At 47.3% G+C, this 23262-nt stretch overlaps 1 protein-coding gene across 2 annotated transcripts in view; it reads right to left on the reverse strand.

Annotated features, from left to right (window-relative positions):
* The window catches only part of DAZAP2 (DAZ associated protein 2), a 24826-nt gene extending 9606 nt beyond the window's left edge, over window positions 1–15220 (reverse strand). The window contains exons 1-4 of one of the 2 annotated variants that reach the window (XM_038753186.1): window positions 15074–15220; window positions 6089–6207; window positions 2261–2509; window positions 347–471 (exon numbers count right to left, since the gene is read on the reverse strand). In XM_038753186.1, coding sequence (XP_038609114.1) covers window positions 347–471; window positions 2261–2509; window positions 6089–6207; window positions 15074–15086 — 506 coding nt within the window. In that variant the 5' untranslated portion in view covers window positions 15087–15220. Of the gene's footprint in view, window positions 1–223; window positions 472–2260; window positions 2510–6088; window positions 6208–15073 lie in introns of those variants that run through there. The other variant, XM_038753185.1, reaches the window with a different exon arrangement.
* Between the last annotated feature and the right edge of the window lie 8042 nt (window positions 15221–23262).

Raw genomic sequence — 23262 nt, forward strand, 5'->3', positions numbered from 1 at the left:
CAATGTGTGTGTCGTGCGAGGGGAAGGCGGCGGCAGGGTGGGGGGCACGTCGGGGGGGACCGGGAATCGGGCGCTCGGGAGGCTGGAGGACAGTTTCATTGCTTCAAGGACCAGAGCGGCGGCGACATGCTCTCGGGGCGACGAGGCTCGGGGGGCCGGAGGGAGGAGCACGCCACACTCCGCGTGACGGCTGGGCCCGCCCCCCCCGGCCCCCCGGCCCGGCCCGGCCCGGCCCGCGCCGTCCGGTTAATAGGACTAAAGCAGTTACAGTGTGAGAAGGGTTGGGGCGGGGAGGGGGGCTGGGGGGGGGTCGTCATTCCTCGCGCCGGGCCGCCGCCGCCCTCACCAGATGGTGTAGCCGCCGTCCGAGCCGCTGACGAAGTAGTTGCCCTTGCGCTGGGTGACCAGGACGTTGGCCCCCTGCATGACGGCCAGCTGGGCCGCGTTCGGGGGGCAGCCGGGGGGCGGAGGCTGCAAACCGAGAGGAGGGCGGGGGGGGGTAAGTTGAGGCAGGTGGCGCGGGGGACCGGACGGTGGCGGGGCCGGGAGGAGGGGGCTTCAGGAGGTCACCAAGGGGCGCCTAGACCGTCAGCCCGCTGTTGGGTCATCATCAATCGTATTTATTGAGCGCTTACTGTGTGCGGAGCACTGTACTAAGCGCTTGGGTCGGGGCCGTCTCTCTTGGACTTCCCAAGCGCTTAGTACAGTGCTCCGCACACAGTACGCGCTCAATCAGTACGACTGACTGAATGAATGGGAAGCCACCCCGGCCTGGGGCAGTGCAGAGCACTGTACTAAGCGCTTGGGAGGTCCAAGTTGGCAACATATAGAGACAGTCCCTACCCAACAGGGGGCTCACGGTCTAAAAGTGATAAATGTAATGTAAAAAATGACATTATTATTATTATTTCTTCTAGACTGTGAGCCCACTGTTGGGCAGGGACCGTCTCTGGATGTTGCCAACTTGGACTTCCCAAGTGATTAGTCCAGTGCCCTGCACACAGTAAGCGCTCAATAAATACGACTGATCGATTGATTGATTCCCAAACGCTTAGTCCAGTGCTCTGCACGCAGTAAGCGCTCAATAAATACGACTGATCGATTGATTCCCAAACGCTTAGTCCAGTGCTCCACACACAGTAAGCGCTCAATAAATACGACTGATCGATTGATTCCCAAGCGCTTAGTCCAGTGCTCTGCACACAGTAAGCGCTCAATAAATACGATTGATTGATTCCAAAGCGCTTAGTCCAGTGCTCTGCACACAGTAAGCGCTCAATAAATACAATTGATTGATTCCCAAACGCTTAGTCCAGTGCTCTGCACACAGTAAGTGCTCAATATATACAATTGATTGATTCCCAAACGCTTAGTCCAGTGCTCTGCACACAGTAATCACTCAATAAATACGACTGATTGATTCCCAAATGCTTAGTCCAGTGCTCTGCACGCAGTAAGCGCTCAATAAATACGACTGATTGATTGATTCTCAAACGCTTAGTCCAGCGCTCTGCACACAGTAAGGGCTCAATAAATACGACTGATTGATTGATTGATTCCCAAACGCTTAGTCCAGCGCTCTGCACGCAGTAAGGGCTCAATAAATACGACTGATTGATTCCCAAACGCTTAGTCCAGCGCTCTGCACACAGTAAGCGCTCAATAAATACGATCGATTGGTTGATTCCCAAACGCTTAGTCCAGTGCTCCGCACACAGTAAGGGCTCAATAAATACGATTGATTGATTGCTTCTCAAACGCTTAGTCCAGTGCTCTGCACACAGTAAGCGCTCAATAAATACGACTGATCGACTGATTCCCAAACGCTTAGTCCAGTGCTCTGCACGCAGTAAGTGCTCAATAAATACGACTGATCGATTGATTGATTCCCAAACGCTTAGTCCAGCGCTCTGCACACAGTAAGCGCTCAGTAAATACGACTGATCGATTGACTCCCAAACGCTTAGTCCAGCGCTCTGCACGCAGTAAGCGCTCTATAAATACGATTGACTGATTGATTGATTCCCAAACGCTTAGTCCAGTGCTCTGCGCACAGTAAGCGCTCAATAAATACGACTGATCGATTGATTCCCAAACGCTTAGTCCAGCGCTCTGCACACAGTAAGCGCTCAATAAATACTACTGATTGATTGATTGATTCCCAAACGCTTAGTCCAGCGCTCCACCGACACGATGGGACGAAGGAACGAGATGGGATCCCGGCGGGGGCGGGAGGGCTGGGGGGCGGCTGGGTACTCACGGGGATGCTCCCGGCCGAGGCGCCCGCTCCGAATCTCGCTCCGGCGTCGTAGCCGCCGTCCACCAGCACCGTGGAGCCCGGCGGGTACACGGGGCCCAGCGGGTAGTAGGCCATGGGCACCGAGGAGCCCAGCGGCCCCACGGCTACCGACTGGGCGGCCACGGGGAGGTAGAGGGAGGCGCCGGGGTAGGCCGCCGACACCGTGGGGACGGGGGCCGCCCCCGGGTGCACGAAGCTCGGGCGGTACAGCTGCCGGCCGGCGGGCGGGCGGGCGGGCGGGCGGGTGGGGGGCGAGAAAAGGGGCCATTTAGCGTCGCGAGGAGGGGGCTGATCCCTCCGATCCCTCTTCCCCGCCCCCGGACCCCCCGCCATCCCGCAGGGCCCACGCGGGTGCTTGCCCGGGGTTCACGCGGCGCACCTCGAACTCGGCTCTCTGGCCCTCGCGTGTCGCCCGGTGGTGTTCTCGCCCTCCCCAACCCCGCGCCTCTAGGGCCGGAGGGGCCGCGAGCCCGCCGTTGGGTAGGGACCGTCCCTCTAGGTTGCCAACTTGGACTTCCCAAGCGCTTAGTCCAGTGCTCTGCACACGGTAAGCGCTCAAAAAATACCACTGAATGAATGAGGGGCGAGCACCACCTCCAACACCCATGGGTGTAGTCTCTCTCCAGCGCGTACTACAGTGCTCTGCACGCCGTAAGCGCTCAAAAAATACCACTGAATGAATGAGGGGCGAGCACCGCCTCCAACACCCACGGGTGTAGTCTCTCTCCAGCGCGTACTACAGTGCTCTGCACACTGTAAGTGCTCAATAAATACAACTGAATAAATGAGGGGCGAGCACCGCCTCCAACGCCCACGGGTGTAGTCTCTCTCCAGCGTGTACTACAGTGCTCTGCACACCGTAAGCGCTCAATAAATAGGATTGAATGAATGAGGGGCGAGCACCGCCTCCAACGCCCACGGGTGTAGTCTCTCTTCAGCGCGTACTACAGTGCTCTGCACACGGTAAGTGCTCAATAAATGATTGAATGAATGAGGGATGAGCACCGCCTCCAATGCCCACAGGTGTAGTCTCTCTCCAGCACGTACTACAGTGCTCTGCACACTTTAAGCGCTCAATAAATGCGACTAAATGAGGAGCAAGCACCGCCTCCAGAGCCCACAGGTGTAGTCTCTCTCCAGTGCGTACTACAGTGCTCTGCACGCCGTAAGCGCTCAATAAATACGACTGAATGAATGAGGGGTGAGCACCGCCTCCAATGCCCACAGGTGTAGTCTCTCTCCAGCGCGTACTACAGTGCTCTGCACGCCGTAAGCGCTCAATAAATAGGATTGAATGAATGAGGGGCAAGCACTGCCTCCAACGCACACAGTTGTAGTCTCTCTCCAGCATCATCATCATCAATCTCGTATTTATTGAGCGCTTACTGTGTGCAGAGCACTGTACTAAGCGCTTGACAGTCCAAGTTCATTCATTCATTCATTCAATCGTATTTACTGAGCACTTACTGTGGGCAGAGCACTGGACTAAGCGTTTGGGAAGTCCAAGTTCATTCATTCATTCATTCAATCATATTTACTGAGTGCTTACTGTGGGCAGAGCACTGGACTAAGTGCTTGGGAAGGACAAGTTCATTCATTCATTCATTCAATCATGCTTACTGTGGGCAGAGCACTGGACTAAGCGCTTGGGAAGTCCAAGTTCATTCATTCATTCATTCAATCGTATTTACTGAGCGCTTACTGTGTGCAGAGCACTGGACTAAGCGCTTGGGAAGTCCAAGTTCATTCATTCATTCATTCAATCATATTTACTGAGCGCTTACTGTGGGCAGAGCACTGTACTAAGCGCTTGGGAAGGACAAGTTGGCAACATACTTGTGCCAGGGTTGACACTGCCCTTTGTTCTGACGACTTGCCACCCGTCCACGTGTTTTTTATTTTGTCGTCCATCTCCCCCTCCTAGACGGGGAGCCCGTTGTTGGGTAGGGCCCGTCTCTAGATGTTGCCCGCTTGGACTTCCCGAAGCGCTTAGTCCAGTGCTCTGCACACAGGAAGCGCTCAATAAATACGATTGACTGATTGATAGGGACCGTCTCTAGATGTTGCCCGCTTGGACTTCCCAAAGCGCTTAGTCCAGTGCTCTGCACGCAGTAAGCGCTCAATCAATACGATTGATTGATAGGGCCCGTCTCTAGATGTTGCCCGCTTGGACTTCCGAAGCGCTTAGTCCAGTGCTCTGCACACAGTAAGCGCTCAATCAATACGATTGATTGATTGGTAGGGACCGTCTCTAGATGTTGCCCGCTTGGACTTCCGAAGCGCTTAGTCCAGTGCTCTGCACACAGTAAGCGCTCAATCAATACGATTGATTGATTGGTAGGGACCGTCTCTAGATGTTGCCCGCTTGGACTTCCGAAGCCCTTAGTCCAGTGCTCTGCACACAGGAAGCGCTCAACCAATACGATTGATTGATTGATAGGGACCGTCTCTAGATGTTGCCCGCCTGGACTTTCCGAAGCGCTTAGTCCAGTGCTCTGCACACAGTAGGCACTCAATAAATATGACATTGATTGATAGGGACCATCTCTAGATGTTGCCCGCTTGGACTTTCCGAAGCGCTTAGTCCAGTGCTCTGCACACAGGAAGTGCTCAATCAATACGACTGATTGATTGATAGGGCCCGTCTCTAGATGTTGCCCGCTTGGACTTTCCGAAGCGCTTAGTCCAGTGCTCTGCACACAGTAAGCGCTCAATAATACGATTGATTGATAGGGTCCGTCTCTAGATGTTGCCTGCTTGGACTTCTGAAGCGCTTAGTCCAGTGCTCTGCACACAGTGAGCGCTCAATAAATACGATTGATTGATTGATAGGGACCGTCTCTAGATGTTGCCCGCTTGGACTTCCGAAGCGCTTAGTCCAGTGCTCTGCACACAGTAAGCGCTCAATCAATACGATTGATTGATTGGTAGGGACCGTCTCTAGATGTTGCCCGCTTGGACTTTCCGAAGCGCTTAGTCCAGTGCTCTGCACACAGGAAGTGCTCAATCAATACGACTGATTGATTGATAGGGCCCGTCTCTAGATGTTGCCCGCTTGGACTTTCCGAAGCGCTTAGTCCAGTGCTCTGCACACAGTAAGCGCTCAATAATACGATTGATTGATAGGGTCCGTCTCTAGATGTTGCCTGCTTGGACTTCTGAAGCGCTTAGTCCAGTGCTCTGCACACAGTGAGCGCTCAATAAATACGATTGATTGATTGATAGGGACCGTCTCTAGATGTTGCCCGCTTGGACTTTCCGAAGCGCTTAGTCCAGTGCTCTGCACACAGGAAGAGCTCAATCAATACGATTGATTGATAAGGCCTGTCTTTAGATGTTGCCCGCTTGAACTTCCGAAGCGCTTAGTCCAGTGCTCTGCACACAGGAAGCGCTCAATAAATACGATTGACTGATTGATAGGGCCCGTCTCTAGATGTTGCCCGCTTGGACTTCCGAAGCGCTTAGTCCAGTGCTCTGCACACAGGAAGCGCTCAGTAAATACAATGGAATGAGTGAGCGAATGCCAGTCACCCGATCCGGACTAGGCCGGGCCCTCCCGGCCGGATGTTTCTGGTGGGCGGGGAGCGTATCTGCCGACTCCGTTACACCGGCCTCTCCTGAGCGCTCAGTACAGTGCTCAATCAACACCACTGACTGATCGATTGATTGACTGTGGATGCTCTGAGGGGGTCCCCGGCTTTCCTGTACCTCCCCCAGCTCCCGGGCCCGGTCGGGGGCGAGGCGGGTGGCCGGCCCGGACCCCCGGGGCCGGGGTTCGGGGGTCCGTACCTCGGAATAGGCAGGCGGGGCGTCCGTGTAGGGCGGGGCCTGGGGGAGGTGCACGGTCTGGGGGTACACGGGGTTGCCGGGAGGCTGCACGGGGTACGTCGGCTGGGTCGGATACTGGCCTGAAACACACAAAACGGTCGTCGATAATAATGACAAACTCTGAGCCCACTGTTGGGTAGGGACCATCTCTATATGTTGCCAACTTGGACTTCCCAAGCGCTTAGTACAGTGCTCTGCACATAGTAAGCGCTCAATAAATACGATTGATTGATTGATTGATTGACCGTCCTTCTTTGTTGCCAACTTGGACTTCCCAAGCGCTTAGTACAGTGCTCTGCACACGGTGAGCGCTCAATAAATACTAATAATAATAGCATTTATTAAGCGCTTACTATGTGCAAATACGATTGACTGATTGATAATAATGGTAACGATGGCATTTACTGAGCCCTTACTCTGGGCAGAGCACTGTGCTCAGCGCCCAGGAGGTGATCGGGTTGTCCCACGGCAGGGGGGCTCACAGTCTTCACCCCCATTTTACGGATGAGGTCACTGAGGCCCAGAGAAGTGACGTCCCCATCAATCAATCAATCAATCCATCGTATTTATCAATCGATCGTATTTATTGAGCGCTTACTGTGTGCAGAGCACTGGACTAAGCGCCTGGGAAGTACAAGTTGGCAACACAAGTCCCCATCCCCCCGCTGGCTTACCTCCTTCCCCTCCCCACAGCACCTGTATATATGCATGCACATATTTATTACTCTATTTTATTTGTACGTATTTATTCTCGTTATTTTATTTTGTTAATGTGTTTTGTTTTGTTGTCTGTCTCCCCCCTCTAGAGTGTGAGCCCACTGTTGGGTAGGGACCATCTCTATATGTTGCCAACTTGGACTTCCCAAGCGCTTAGTACAGTGCTCTGCACACAGTGAGCGCTCAATAAATAATAATAATAATAATAGCATTTATTAAGCGCTTACTATGTGCAAATACGATTGATTGATTGATAATAATGGTAACGATGGCATTTACTGAGCCCTTACTCTGGGCAGAGCACTGTGCTCAGCGCCGGGGAGGTGATTGGGTTGTCCCACAGCGGGGCTGGGCTCACAGTCTTCACCCCCATTTTACGGATGAGGTCACTGAGGCCCAGAGAAGTGACGTCCCCATCAATCAATCAATCAATCGATCGTATTTATTGAGCGCTTACTGTGTGCAGAGCACTGGACTAAGCGCCTGGGAAGTACAAGTTGGCAACACAAGTCCCCATCCCCCCGCTGGCTTACCTCCTTCCCCTCCCCACAGCACCTGTATATATGCATGTACATATTTATTACTCTATTTATTTTATTTGTACATATTTATTCTCATTATTTTATTTTGTTAATGTGTTTTGTTTTGTTGTCTGTCTCCCCCCTCTAGACTGTGAGCCCACTGTTGGGTAGGGACCATCTCTATATGCTGCCAACTTGGACTTCCCAAGCGCTTAGTACAGTGCTCTGCACACAGTGAGCGCTCAATAAATAATAATAATAATAATGATAGCATTTATTAAGCGCTTACTATGTGCAAATACGATTGATTGATTGATAATAATGGTAACGATGGCATTTACTGAGCCCTTACTCTGGGCAGAGCACTGCACTCAGCGCCCAGGAGGTGATCAGGTTGTCCCACGGGGGGGGCTCACAGTCTTCACCCCCATTTTACGGATGAGGTCACTGAGGCCCAGAGAAGTGAAGTCCCCATCAATCAATCAATCGTATTTATTGAGCGCTTACGGTGTGCAGAGCACTGGACTAAGCGCTTGGGAAGTACAAGTTGGCAACACAAGTCCCCATCCCCATCCCCCTGCCGCCTTACCTCCTTCCCCTCCCCACAGCACCTGTATATATGCATGTACATATTTATTACTCTATTTATTTTATTTGTACGTATTTATTCTTGTTATTTTATTTTGTTAATGTGTTTTGTTTTGTTGTCTGTCTCCCCCCTCTAGAGTGTGAGCCCACTGTTGGGTAGGGACCATCTCTATATGCTGCCAACTTGGACTTCCCAAGCGCTTAGTACAGTGCTCTGCACACAGTGAGCGCTCAATAAATAATAATAATAATAATAATAGCATTTATTAAGCGCTTACTATGTGCAAATACGATTGATTGATTGATAATAATGGTAACGATGGCATTTACTGAGCCCTTACTCTGGGCAGAGCACTGTGCTCAGTGCCGGGAAGGTTACAAGGTGATCGGGTTGTCCCACGGGGGTGGGGGGGAGGGGCTCACAGTCTTCACCCCCATTTTACAGATGAGGTCACTGAGGCCCAGAGAAGTGACGTCCCCATCAATCAATCAATCAAACGATCGTATTTATTGAGCGCTTAGTGTGCAGAGCACTGTACTAAGCACTTGGGAAGTACAAGTTGGCAACACAAGTCCCCCTCCTCCCCGCCTTACCTCCTTCCCCTCCCCACAGCACCTGTATATATGTATGTACATATTTATTACTCTATTTATTTATTTTATTTGTACATATTTATTCTCGTTATTTTATTTTGTTAATATGTTTGGTTTTGTTGTCTGTCTCCCCCTTCTAGACCGTGAGCCCGCTGTTGGGTAGGGACCGTCTCTCTATGTTGCCCACTTGGACTTCCCAAGCGCTTAGTACAGTGCTCTGCACACAGTAAGCGCTCCATAAATACGATTGAATGAATGAAATGTTGCCAACTTGTACTTCCCAAGCGCTTAGTCCAGTGCTCTGCACACAGTAAGCGCTCAATATGAATGAATGAATGATTGAAGTGACTTGCCCAAAGTCACCCAGCTGACAAGCAGCATGGCTCAGTGGAAAGAGCCCGGGCTTTGGAGTCAGAGGTCATAGGTTCGAATCCCAGCTCCGCCACTTGCCAGCTGTGTGACTTTGGGCAAGTCACTTCACTTCTCTGGGCCTCAGTTCCCTCATCTGTAAAATGGGGATGAAGACTGTGAGTCTCCCGTGGAACAACCTGATTACCTTGTAACCTCCCCAGCGCTTAGAACAGTGCTTTGCACATAGTAAGCGCTTAATAAATGCCATTATTATTATTATGTGGTGGAGGTAGGATTAGAACCCATGACCTCTGACTCCAAAGCCCGGGCTCTTTCCACTGAGCCACGCTGCTTCGGTGGATGGGGGCGGTGGGCGCCGACCTCCCCAGAGGGGTTTGGGGGAGCAGTTGGGGCAGGTGGGGGCCGTGATGAGAAGCAGCGTCAGAATAATAATGATAATAATGATGGCATTTATTAAGCGCTTACAATGTGCAAAGCACTGTTCTAAGCGCTGGGGATGTTACAAGGTGATCAGGTTGTCCCACGGGGGGCTCACAGTCTTAATCCCCATTTTACAGATGAGGGAACTGAGGAACAGAGAAGTGAAGTGACTTGCCCAAAGTCACACAGCTGACAAGTGGCGGAGTCGGGATTTGAACCCATGACCCCTGACTCCAAAGCCCCTGCTCTTTCCACTGAGCCACGCTGCTTCTCTAATGACGTGCATCTAGCTTTATTGCTATTTATTCTGATGACACCTGTCCACATAATAATAATAATGATAATAATAATGGCATTTGTTAAGCGCTTACTATGTGCCAACCACTGTTCTAAGCGCTGGGGAGGTTACAAGGAGATCAGGTGGTCCCATGGGGGGCTCACAGTCTTAAACCCCATTTTACAGATGAGGGAACTGAGGCCCAGAGAAGTGAAGTGACTTGCCCAAAGTCACCCAGCTGACAATTGGCGGAGTGGGGATTCGAACCCATGACCTCTGACTCCAAAGCCCGGGCGCTTTCCACTGAGCCACGCGGCTTCTCTGGGATTGGGAGGTTGGGCGACAAACTATGTTGAGGTACTCCGGGGACCAAACTGGGATTTTATCCTGACAGGCAGGACTGTCAGGATAAAGCCAAGCCCAAGTGCTTAGTACAGTGCTCTGTACTAAATAATTGGGCGCTTAGTACAGTGCTCTGCACACAGTAAGCGCTCAATACAATTGATTAATTTAAATAAATTAATAAGCTAGACTGTGAGCCCACTGTTGGGTAGGGACCGTCTCTATAGGTTGCCAACTTATAATAATAATAATGTTGGCATTTGTTAAGCGCTTACTATGTGCAAAGCACTGTTCTAAGCACTGGGGGGGGATACAAAGTGATGAGATTGTCCCACTTTGGGCTCACAGCCTTAATCCCCATTTTACAGATGAGGTAACTGAGGCTCAGAGAAGTGAAGTGACTTGCCCAAGGTCACACAGCAGACCTGTGGCAGAGCCGGGACTCGAACCCATGACCTCTGACTCCGAAGCCCGGGCTCGTTCCACTGAGCCACGCTGCAACTTGTACTTCCCAAGCACTTAGTCCAGTGCTCTGCACACTGTAAGCGCTCAATAAATACGATTGAATGAATAAATAAGCGCTCAATAAATACGATCGACTGAGGTCCGTTTTATTAATGTCCGTCTCCTGCTTTAGACTGTTAGCTGGGCAGGGAACGTGTCTGCTGATTCGGTTGCCGCGTCCTCTCCCAAGCGCTTAGTACAGTGCTCTGCACATACTAAGGGCTCAATAAATACCACACCAGCACTCAGAACAGTCCCTGGCACATAGTAAGCGCTTAACGCGTACCATCATCATCATGGTAAGCGCTCAATAAATACCAGAGAACCAGTGTGGCTCAGTGGGAAGAGCGCGAGCTTGGGAGTCAGAGGACGTGGGTTCTAATCCCGCCTCTGCCACTTGTCTGCTGCGTGACCTGGGGCAAGTCACTTCACTGGGCCTCAGTTCCCTCCTCTGGAAAATGGGGATGAAGACTGGGAGCCCCACGGGGAACAACCTCATTACCTTGTATCAACCCCAGTGCTTAGAGCAGTGCTTGGCACCTAGTAAGCACTTAACAAATACCATCATTATTATTACCCCAGCGCTTAGTACAGAAATTGGCACCTAGTAAGCGCTTAACAAATACCATTATTATTATTATTATTATTATTATTATTATTATTATTATTATCCCAGTGCTTAGAACAGGCTTGGCACCTAGTAAGCGCTTAACAAACACCATCATTATTATTACCCCAGTGCTTAGTACAGAAATTGGCACCTAGTAAGTGCTTAACAAATATCATTATTATTATTATTATTATTATTATTATTACCCCAGTGCTTAGAGCAGGCTTGGCACCTAGTAAGCACTTAACAAATACCATCATTATTATTACCCCAGCGCTTAGTACAGAAATTGGCACCTAGTAAGCGCTTAACAAATACCATTATTATTATTATTATTATTATTATTATTATTATTATTATTATTATTATTATCCCAGCGCTTAGAACAGGCTTGGCACCTAGTAAGTGCTTAACAAACACCATCATTATTATTACCCCAGTGCTTAGTACAGAAATTGGCACCTAGTAAGTGCTTAACAAATATTATTATTATTATTATTATTATTATTATTATTATTATTATTACCCCAGTGCTTAGAGCAGGCTTGGCACCTAGTAAGCACTTAACAAATACCATCATTATTATTACCCCAGCACTTAGTACAGAAATTGGCACCTGGTAAGCGCTTAACAAATACCATTATTATTATTATTATTATTATTATTTATTATTATTATTACCCCAGCGCTTAAAACAGGCTTGGCACCTAGTAAGCGCTTAACAAACACCATCATTATTATTACCCCAGCGCTTAGTACAGAAATTGGCACCTAGTAAGCACTTAACAAATACCATCATTATTATTATTACCCCAGCGCTTAGAACAGGCTTGGCACCTAGTAAGCACTTAACAAATACCATCATTATTATTATTATTATTATTATTATTATTATTACCCCAGCGCTTAGTACAGGAATTGGCACCTACTAAGCGCTTAACAAATACCATTATTATTATTATTATTGTTATTAATTACCCCAGCGCTTAGAACAGGCTTGGCACCTAGTAAGCACTTAACAAATACCATCATTATTATTACCCCAGCGCTTAGTACAGGAATTGGCACCTACTAAGCGCTTAACAAATACCATTATTATTATTATTATTATTGTTATTAATTACCCCAGCGCTTAGAACAGGCTTGGCACCTAGTAAGCACTTAACAAATACCATCATTATTATTACCCCAGTGCTTAGTACAGAAATTGGCACCTAGTAAGCGCTTAACAAATACCATTATTATTATTATTATTACCCCAGCCCTTAGAACAGGCTTGGCACCTAGTAAGCACTTAACAAATACCATCATTATTATTACCCCAGCGCTTAGTACAGAAATTGGCACCTAGTAAGCGCTTAACAAATACCATTATTATTATTATTGTTATTATTATTATTATTATATTACCCCTGCCCTTAGAACAGGCTTGGCACCTAGTAAGCGCTTAACACCATCATTATTATTACCCCAGTGCTTAGTACAGAAATTGGCACCTAGTAAGTGCTTAACAAATACCATCATTATTATTATTATTAACCCAGCGCTTAGAACAGGCTTGGCACCTAGTAAGCACTTAACAAATACCATTATTATTTATTATTATTATTATTATTATTACCCCAGCGCTTAGAACAGGCTTGGCACCTAGTAAGCACTTAAATACCATCATCATTATTATTATTATTATTACCCCAGCGCTTAGAACAGGCTTGGCACCTAGTAAGCACTTAACAAATACCATCATTATTATTACCCCAGCGCTTAGTACAGAAATTGGCACCTAGTAAGTGCTTAACAAATACCATCATTATTATTATTATTACCCCAATGCTTAGAACGATGCTTGGCACATAGTAAGCGCTCATCAAATACCTTCATTATTATTATTACCCCAGCGCTTAGAACAGTGCATAGTAAGCGCTTCACACATACCATCATTATAATTATTATCCCAGCGCTTATAATGGCGCTTGGCACATAGTAAGCGCTTAACAAATACCATCATTATTAGTATTATTACCCCAGCGCTTAGAACAGGGCTCGGCACCTAGTAAGCGCTTAACAAATACCATCATTATTATCTGTGCCTCAGTTCCCTCATCTGTAAAATGGGGATGAAGACTGTGAGCCCCACGTGGGACAACCTGATCACCTTCTAGCTACCCCAGCGCTTAGAACAGGGCTTGGCACATAGTAAATGCTTAATAAATACCCTCATTATTACATAGTAAGCGCTTATTACACACGTTTCCCAGACTGAGCGCCTAGCTTCCTCTCCCCCTCGTCCCCTTCTCCATCCCCCCCGCCTTACCTCCTTCCCTTCCCCACAGCACCTGTATATATGGATATATGTTTGTACATATTTATTACTCTATTTATTTATTTACTTTACTTGTACATATCTATTCTATTTATTTTATTTTGTTAGTATGTTTGGTTTTGTCTCCCCCTTTTAGACCGTGAGCCCACTGTTGGGTAGGGACTGTCTCTATATGTTGCCAATTTGTACTTCCCAAGCGCTTAGTACAGTGCTCTGCACATAGTAAGCGCTCAATAAATACGACTGATGATATGTCTGTACATATTTATTACTCTATTTATTTATTTATCTATTTTACTTGTACATATCTACTCTATTTTATTTTGTTAGTATGTTTGTTCTCTGTCTCCCCCTTTTAGACTGTGAGCCCACTGTTGGGAAGGGACTGTCTCTATATGTTGCCAATTTGTACTTCCCAAGCGCTTAGTCCAGTGCTCTGCACACAGTAAGCGCTCAATAAATACGATTGATGATGATGATGGTATGTCTGTACATATTTATTACTCTATTTATTTATTTATCTATTTTACTTGTACATATCTATTCTATTTATTTTATTTTGTTAGTATGTTTGTTCTCTGTCTCCCCCTTTTAGACTGTGAGCCCACTGTTGGGAAGGGACTGTCTCTATATGTTGCCAATTTGTACTTCCCAAGCGCTTAGTCCAGTGCTCTGCACACAGTAAGCGCTCAATAAATACGATTGATGATGATGATGGTATGTCTGTACATATTTATTACTCTATTTATTTATTTATCTATTTTACTTGTACATATCTATTCTATTTATTTTATTTTGTTAGTATGTTTGTTCTCTGTCTCCCCCTTTTAGACTGTGAGCCCACTGTTGGGTAGGGACTGTCTCTATATGTTGCCAATTTGTACTTCCCAAGCGCTTAGTACAGTGCTCTGCACACAGTAAGCGCTCAATAAATACGATTGATGATGATGATGATATGTCTGTACATATTTATTACTCTATTTATTTATTTATCTATTTTACTTGTACATATCTATTCTATTTATTTTATTTTGTTAGTATGTTTGTTCTCTGTCTCCCCCTTTTAGACTGTGAGCCCACTGTGGGTAGGGACCGTCTCTCTATGTTGCCAATTTGTACTTCCCAAGCGCTTAGTACAGTGCTCTGCACACAGTAAGCGCTCAATAAATACGATTGATTGATTGATTGTCCGGAAGGGGGCGGAGTTGAGTAGAAGCGCTGGGGCCCGAGCCCATTGGCTGCGCCGGCCTGACGGGCGGGGAGGGCAGCCTATCAGAGCCCAGCACGGGCCGCAGGGGGCGGGGCCCCCCGCAGCCTACGACCCCGCCTCGGCTGCAGAAGGGTGAGGAGGCCGGGAGGGGGCGCCGGAGGGAGGAGGCGCTCGTCGCCCGGGAGACGGGCGGTCCCGCCCCCGCCGGCCGCTGATTGGCCGGCTCCCGGCCCCGCTCTGGCGCGCCATTGGCCGCCGCCGCCGCCCGTCCCGCCGAGGGCCCTCGGCTCCAAACTGCGCCACGCAGGCCGAGGGGGCCGACGCCGCGGACGGCCGGGGGTCGGGGGGTGGCGGGGGTCCGAGGGGGTCGAGGGGGCGAAGGGCCGCCCTTCGGGGGCTCCTCCCGGCCCCGGCCCGGCCCCCGGCCCCCGCGGCCCCCGCGCCGCCCTCACGCCCTCCCGCGCTTGCCTTTGCTGTTCATGGCGGCGGCGGTGGCGTTGGCGACTGGTCCCGGTGGCGGGTGAAGCTGCCGACGGGAGTCCTTTTTTTCCCCCCCTTCTCTTCCTGTTCCGAGTCACTTCCTTGTCACGTGGTACGCCGGGCGGGCGACGTCACTGGACGCGCTTACGCCTTTCGGCGCGCGTACGTCACTCGACGCGCGTACGTCACTCGACGCGCTTACGTCACTCGACGGGAATACGACTCTCGACGCGCGTACGTCGCTCGACGCGCTTACGTCACTCGCCCCACGCGGCCGGAAGCCCCGCCCTCGTTCGCTCGACGCCTCAGTCAGTCATTCATTCATTCAATCGTCGCCTCAGCAGTCAGTCATTCATTCAATCGTATTTATTGAGCGCCTACTGTGTGCTTCATCCCCATTTGACAGATGAGGGAACTGAGGCACAGATAATAATAATAATTTTGGTATTAAGTGGTTGATTGATTGAAGTGGTTACTATTCATTCATTCAATCGTATTTATTGAGCGCCTACTGTGTGCTTCATCCCCATTTGACAGATGAGGGAACTGAGGCACAGATAATAATAATTTTGATATTAAGTGGTTGATTGATTGAAGTGGTTACTATTCATTCATTCAATCGTATTTATTGAGCACCTACTGTGTGCTTCATCCCCATTTGACAGATGAGAGAACTGAGGCACAAATAATAATAATAATTTTGGTGTTAAGTGGTTGATTGATTGAAGTGGTTACTATTCATTCATTCAGTCGTATTTATTGAGCGCCGACTGTGTGCTTCATCCCCATTTGACAGATGAGGGAACTGAGGCACAAATAATAATAATAATTTTGGTATTAAGTGGTTGATTGATTGAAGTGGTTACTATTCATTTATTCAATCGTATTTATTGAGCGCCTACTGTGTGCTTCATCCCCATTTGACAGATCAAGGAACTGGGGCACAAATAATAATAATAATTTTGGTATTAAGTGGTTGGTTGATTGAAGTGGTTACTATTCATTCATTCATTCAATCGTATTTATTTAGCGCCTACTGTGTGCTTCATCCCCATTTGACAGATGAGGGAACTGAGGCACAAATAATAATAATAATTTTGGTATTAAGTGGTTGATTGATTAAAGTGGTTACTGTTCATTTATTCAATTGTATTTATTGAGCGCCTACTGTGTGCTTCATCCCCATTTGACAGATGAGGGAACTGAGGCACAAATAATAATAATAATTTTGGTATTAAGTGGTTGATTGATTGAAGTGGTTACTATTCATTTATTCAATCATATTTATTGAGTGCCTACTGTGTGCAGAGCACTGTTCTAAGCACTGGGGGGATACAAGGTGTTTTTTAAGCGCTTACTATGTGTCAAACACTGTTCTAAGCACTGGGGGAGATACAAAGTCATCAGGTTGTCCCCCGTGGGGCTCACAGTCTTCATCCCCATTTGACAGAGGAGGGAACTGAGGCACAGAGAATAATTAATAACAATTTGGGTATTAGGTGGTTACTATTCATTCATTCAATCGTATTTATTGAGCGCCGACTGTGTGCTTCATCCCCATTTGACAGATGAGGGAACTGAGGCACAGATAATAATTAATAATTTTGGTATTAAGTGGTTGATTGAAGTGGCTATTCATTTATTCAATCGTACTTATTGAGCACCTACTGTGTGCAGAGCACTGTTCTAAGCGCTGGGGGGGATACAAGGTATTTGTTAAGCGCTTACAATGTGCCAAGCACTGTTCTAAGCGCTGGGGGAGATACAAAGTCATCAGGTTGTCCCCCATGGGCCTCACAGTCTTCATCCCCATTTGACAGAGGAGGGAACTGAGGCACAGAGAATAATTAATAATATTTTGGGTATTAGGTGGTTGCTATTCATTCATTCAATTGTATTTATTGAGCGCCTACTGTGTGCTTCATCCCCATTTGACAGATGAGGGAACTGAGGCACAGATAATAATAATAATTTTGGTATTAAGTGGTTGGTTGATTGATTGAAGTGGTTACTATTCATTCATTCAATCGTATTTATTGAGCGCCTACTGTGTGCTTCATCCCCATTTGACAGATGAGGGAACTGAGGCACAGATAATAATAATTTTGGTAATGAGTGGTTGATTGATTGAAGTGGTTACTATTCATTTATTCAATTGTATTTATTGAGCGCCTACTGTGTGCTTCATCCCCATCTGACAGATCAAGGAACTGAGGCACAAATAATAATAATAATTTTGGTATTAAGTGGTTGGTTGATTGAAGTGGTTACTATTCATTCATTCAATAGTATTTATTGAGCGCCTACTGTGTGCTTCATCCCCATTTGACAGATGAGGGAACTGAGGCACAGATAATAATTAATAATTTTGGTATTAAGTGGTTGATTGATTGAAGTGGTTACTATTCATTCATTCAATCGTATTTATTGAGCGCCTACTGTGTGCTTCATCCCCATTTGACAGATGAGGGAACTGAGGCACAAATAATAATAATAATTTTGGTATTAAGTGGTTGTTTGATTGAAGTGGTTACTATTCATTCATTCAATAGTATTTATTGAGCGCCTACTGTGTGCTTCATCCCCATTTGACAGATGAGTGAACTGAGGCACAGATAATAATTAATAATTTTGGTATTAAGTGGTTGATTGATTGAAGTGGTTACTATTCATTCATTCAATCGTATTTATTGAGCGCCTACTGTGTGCTTCATCCCCATTTGACAGATGAGGGAACTGAGGCACAAATAATAATAATAATTTTGGTATTAAGTGGTTGGTTGATTGAAGTGGTTACTATTCATTCATTCAGTCGTATGTATTGAGCGCCTACTGTGTGCTTCATCCCCATTTGACAGATGAGGGAACTGAGGCACAAATAATAATAATGATTTTGGTATCAAGTGGTTGATTGATTGAAGTGGTTACTATTCATTTATTCAATCATATTTATTGAGCACCTACTGTGTGCAGAGCACTGTTCTAAGCACTGGGGGAGATACAAGGTATTTGTTAAGCGCTTACAATGTGCCAAGCACTGTTCTAAGCGCTGGGGGAGATACAGAGTCATCAGGTTGTCCCCCATGGGGCTCACAGTCTTCATCCTCATTTGACAGATGAGGGAACTGAGGCACAGAGAATAATTAATAATAATTTGGGTATTAGGTGGTTACTATTCATTCATTCAGTCGTATTTATTGAGCGCCTACTGTGTGCTTCATCCCCGTTTGACATATGAGGGAACTGAGGCACAGATACTAATTAATAATTAGGATAGTAAGTGGTTGATTGATTGAAGTGGTTACTATTCATTCATTCAGTCATATTCATTAAGCGCCTACTGTGTGCTTCATCCCCATTTGACAGATGAGGGAACTGAGGCACAGATAATAATTAATAATTTTGGTATTAAGTGGTTGATTGATTGATTGAAGTGGTTACTATTCATTTATTCAATTGTATTTATTGAGCGCGTACTGTGTGCAGAGCACTGTTCTAAGTGCTGGGGGGATACAAGGTGTTTGCTAAGCGCTTACTATGTGCCAAGCACTGTTCTAAGCGCTGGGGGAGATACAAAGTCATCAGGTTGTCCCCCGTGGGGCTCACAGTCTTATTTTACTTGTACCTATCTATTCTATTTATTTTATTTTGTTAGTATGTTTGGTTTTGTTCTCTGTCTCCCCCTTTTAGACTGTGAGCCCACTGTTGGGTAGGGACTGTCTCTGTATGTTGCCAACTTGGACTTCCCAAGCGCTTAGTACAGTGCTCTGCACACAGTAAGCGCTCAATAAATACGATTGATGATGATGATGATGATGATCCCCATTTTACGGATGAGGGAACTGAGGCCCAGATAATAATAATAATTTTGGTATTTGTTAAGCGCTTACTATGTGCCAAGCACTGGGGGAGATACAAGGTATTTGTTAAGCGCTTACTATGTGCCAAGCACTGTTCTAAGCACTGGGGGAGATACAAAGTCATCAGGTTGTCCCCTGTGGAGCTCACAGTCTTCATCCCCATTTGACAGATGAGGGAACTGAGGCCCAGATAATAATAATAATTTTGGTGTTAAGCGGTTACTATTCATTTATTCAATCGTATTTATTGAGCGCCTACTGTGTGCAGAGCACTGTTCTAAGCACTGGGGGGGATACAAGGTGTTTGTTAAGCGCTTACTATGTGCCAAGCACTGTTCTAAGCACTGTGGGGGATACAAGGTGATCAGGTTGCCCCCCATGGGGCTCACAGTCTTCATCACCATTTGACAGATGAGGGAACCGAGGCCCAGAGAATAATAATAATAATAATAAGGATGGTATTTTTTAAGTGCTTATTATGTGCCAAGCACTGTTCTAAGCGCTGGGGGAGATATAAAGTCATCAGGTTGTCCCCTGTGGGGCTCACAGTCTTCATCCCCATTTGACAGATGAGGGAACCGAGGCACAGGTAATAATAATAATTTTGGTATTTGTTAAGTGCTTACTATGTGCCAAGCACTGTTCTAAGCACTGGAGGGGGGCTACAAGGTGATCAGGTTGCCCCACGTGGGTCTCACTGTCTTCATCCCCATTTTCCAAATGAGGGAACTGAGGCCCAAAGAATTATAATAATATTGATGGTATTTGTTAAGCGCTTACTATGTGCCAAGCACTGTTCTAAGCGCTGGAGGGGGGCTACAAGGTGACCAGGTTGCCCCACGTGGGGCTCACGGTCTTCATCCCCATTTTGCAGGTGAGGGAACTGAGGCACAGAGAATAATAATAATAGTAATGATGGCATTTATTAAGCGCTTGCTATGTGCCAAGCACTGTTCTAAGCACTGGGGGAGATACAAGGTGATCAGGTTGCCCCACGTGGGTCTCACTGTCTTCATCCCCATTTTCCAAATGAGGGAACTGAGGCCCACAGAATTATAATAATATTGATGGTATTTGTTAAGCGCTTACTATGTGCAAAGCACTGTTCTAAGCGCTGGGGAGGTTACCAGGTGATCAGGTCATCCCACGGGGGGCTCACGGTCTTCATCCCCATTTTCCAGACGAGGTCACTGAGGCACAGAGAAGTTATATGACTTGCCCAAAGTCACACAGCTGATAATTGGCAGAGCCGGGATTTGAACCCAGGACCTCTGACTCCAAAGCCCGGGCTCTTTCCACTGAGCCACGCTGCTTCCCTTGGTCTCTTGTCACTTATTTGTTAAGTGCTTACTATGTGCTAAGCACTATTCAAAGCGCTGGGGGAGAATACAAGGTGATCAGGTTGCCCACGTGGGGCTCACTGTCTTCATCCTCATGTTCCAGGTGAGGGAACTGAGGCACAGAGAATAATAATAATAATGATTTTGGCATTTGTTCAGCACTTGCTAGGTGCCAAGCACTGTGCTAAGCGCCGGGGTAGATACAAGGTCATCAGGCTGCCCCACGTGGGGCTCACTGTCTTCATCCCCATTTTGCAGATGAGGGAACTGAGGCCCAGAGAATAATAATAATAATAATGGTATTTGTTAAGCACTTACTCTGTGCCAAGCACTGTTCTAAGCGCTGGGTTAGATACAGGGTACAGGAGGTAGGGCGGGGGGGAGTCATTCATTCAGTCGTATTTATTAAGCGCTTACTGTGTGCAGAGCACTGTACCAAGCGCTTGGGAAGTACAAGCATTATTATTATTAGTATTATTATCCCCATTTTGCAGATGAGGGAACTGAGGCCCAGAGAAAGTGAAGTGACTTGCATACACCCCAGCGCTTAGTACAGTGCTAAGAAGCAGCTGTGGCTCAGTGGAAAGAGCCCGGGCTTTGGAGTCAGAGGTCATGGGTTCGAATCCCAGCTCTGCCCCTTGTCAGCTGGGTGACTTTGGGCAAGTCACTTCACTTCTCTGGGCCTCATCTGGAAAATGGGGACGAAGACTGTGAGCCCCACGTGGGACAACCTGATCGCCTCGTATCTACCCCAGCGCTTAGTCTCCCCCTTCTAGACCGTGAGCCCGCTGTTGGGTAGGGACCGTCTCTAGATGTTGCCAACTTGGGCTTCCCAAGCGCTTAGTACAGTGCTCTGCACACAGTAAGTGCTCAATAAATACGACTGGATGAAGGAATGAATGCAAGCAAATCGGGTTGGACACCGTCCTTGTCCCCCATGGGGCTCACAGTCTTAATCCCCATTTTGCAGATGAGGTCACCGAGGCCCGGAGAAGCGAAGCGGCTCTACCAAGTTCCCACAGCACACGGAAGTGGCGGAGCCGGAATTAGAACCCAGGTCCTTCCGACTCCCAAGGCCGGGCTCTATCCACCAGGCCGTGCTGCTCCCTTATTACGGATAGCATCATCAATCGTATTTATTGAGCGCTTACTGTGTGCAGAGCACTGGACTAAGCGCTTGGGAAGTACAAGTTGGGATATGTTGCCAACTTGTACTTCCCAAGCGCTTAGTACAGTGCTCTGCATACAGTAATCACTCAATAAATACGATTGAATGAATGAATCTCTTAATTGAATGAATGAATGAATGCAAGCAAATCGGGTTGGACACAGTCCTTGTCCCTCGTGGGGCTCACAGTCTTAATCCCCATTTTGCAGATGAGGTCACCGAGGCCCGGAGAAGCGAAGCGGCTCGACCAAGGTCCCGCAGCACACGGAAGTGGCGGAGCCGGAATTAGAACCCAGGTCCTTCCGACTCCCAAGGCCGGGCTCTATCCACCAGGCCGTGCTGCTTCCTTATTACGGATATCATCATCAATCGTATTTATTGAGCGCTTACTGTGTGCAGAGCACTGTACTAAGCGCTTGGGAAGTACAAGTTGGGATATGTTGCCAACTTGTACTTCCCAAGTGCTTAGTACAGTGCTCTGCCCACAGTAAGCGCTCAATAAATACGATTGAATGAATGAATCTCTTAAGCGCCTACCGTGTGCCAAGCGCTGGGATAGATGCAGGATAACCAGTTCAGCCACAGCAGTCCAAAACACCACTTAGGGCTCCCGGTCGTGTTTATTGAGCGCTTACTGTGTGCAGAGCACTGTACTAAGCGCTTGGGAAGGACAAGTGGGCAACAGATAGAGACGGTCCCTACCCAACAACAGGCTCACGGTCTAGAAAGGGGAGACAGACGACAAAATCAATCAATCAATCAATCAATCGTATTTATTGAGCGCTTACTATGTGCAGAGCACTGTACTAAGCGCTTGGGAAGTACAAATTGGCAACACATAGAGACAGTCCCTACCCAACAGTGGGCTCACAGTCTAAAAGGGGGAGACAGAGAACAGAACCAAACATACCAACAAAATAAAATAAATAGGATAGAAATGTACAAGTAAAATAAACAAATGAATAAATAAATAAATAGAGTACGGGTGTCAAGTCATCAGAATAAATAGAAGTAAAGCTAGATGCCCATCATTAACAAAATAAATAGAATAGTAAATATGGACAAGTAAAATAAATCGAGTAATAAAACTGTGCAAACATATATGCAGGTGCTGTGGGGAGGGGAAGGAGGTCTGGCGGGGGGGATGAGTCGGTAGAAGTTGGGAAAACCGAGGCCCAGAGAAGGGAAATGACTTACCCAAGGTGCCACAGCAGGGTGATGACCGAGCTGGGACTTGAACCCAAGTCAGAGGTCATAGGTTCAAACCCCGGCTCCGTCAGCTGTGTGACTTCGGGCAAGTCACTTCACTTCTCTGGGCCTCAATCACCTCATCTGTAAAATGGGGATGAAGACTGTGAGCCCCCCGAGGGACAACCTGATCACCTGGTAACCTCCCCAGCACTTAGAACAGTGCTTTGCACGTAGTAAGCGCTTAACAAATGCCATCATTATTATTATTATTGTTAAGACTCCCGACTCCTAAACACGCCCCCCCCAGACTGTTGCCTAGCCCCTCTAGACTGCAGGCTCACTGTGGTCAGGGAATGTGTCCCCTTATTGTTCTATTGTATTCATTCATTCATTCATTCATTCAATCATATTTATTGAGCGCTTACTGTGTGCAGAGCACTGTACTAAGCGCTTGGGAAGTCCAAGTTGGCAACATCTAGAGACGGTCCCTACCCAACAGCGGGCTCACAGTCGAGAAGGGGGAGACAGACGACAAAACAAAACATGTGGACAGGTGGCAAGTCATCAGAATATTCATTCATTCATTCATTCAATCGTATTTATTGAGCGCTTACTGTG

The sequence above is a fragment of the Tachyglossus aculeatus genome, chromosome 10 (assembly GCF_015852505.1).
Source record: "Tachyglossus aculeatus isolate mTacAcu1 chromosome 10, mTacAcu1.pri, whole genome shotgun sequence".
NCBI classification, from domain to species: Eukaryota; Metazoa; Chordata; class Mammalia; order Monotremata; family Tachyglossidae; genus Tachyglossus; species Tachyglossus aculeatus.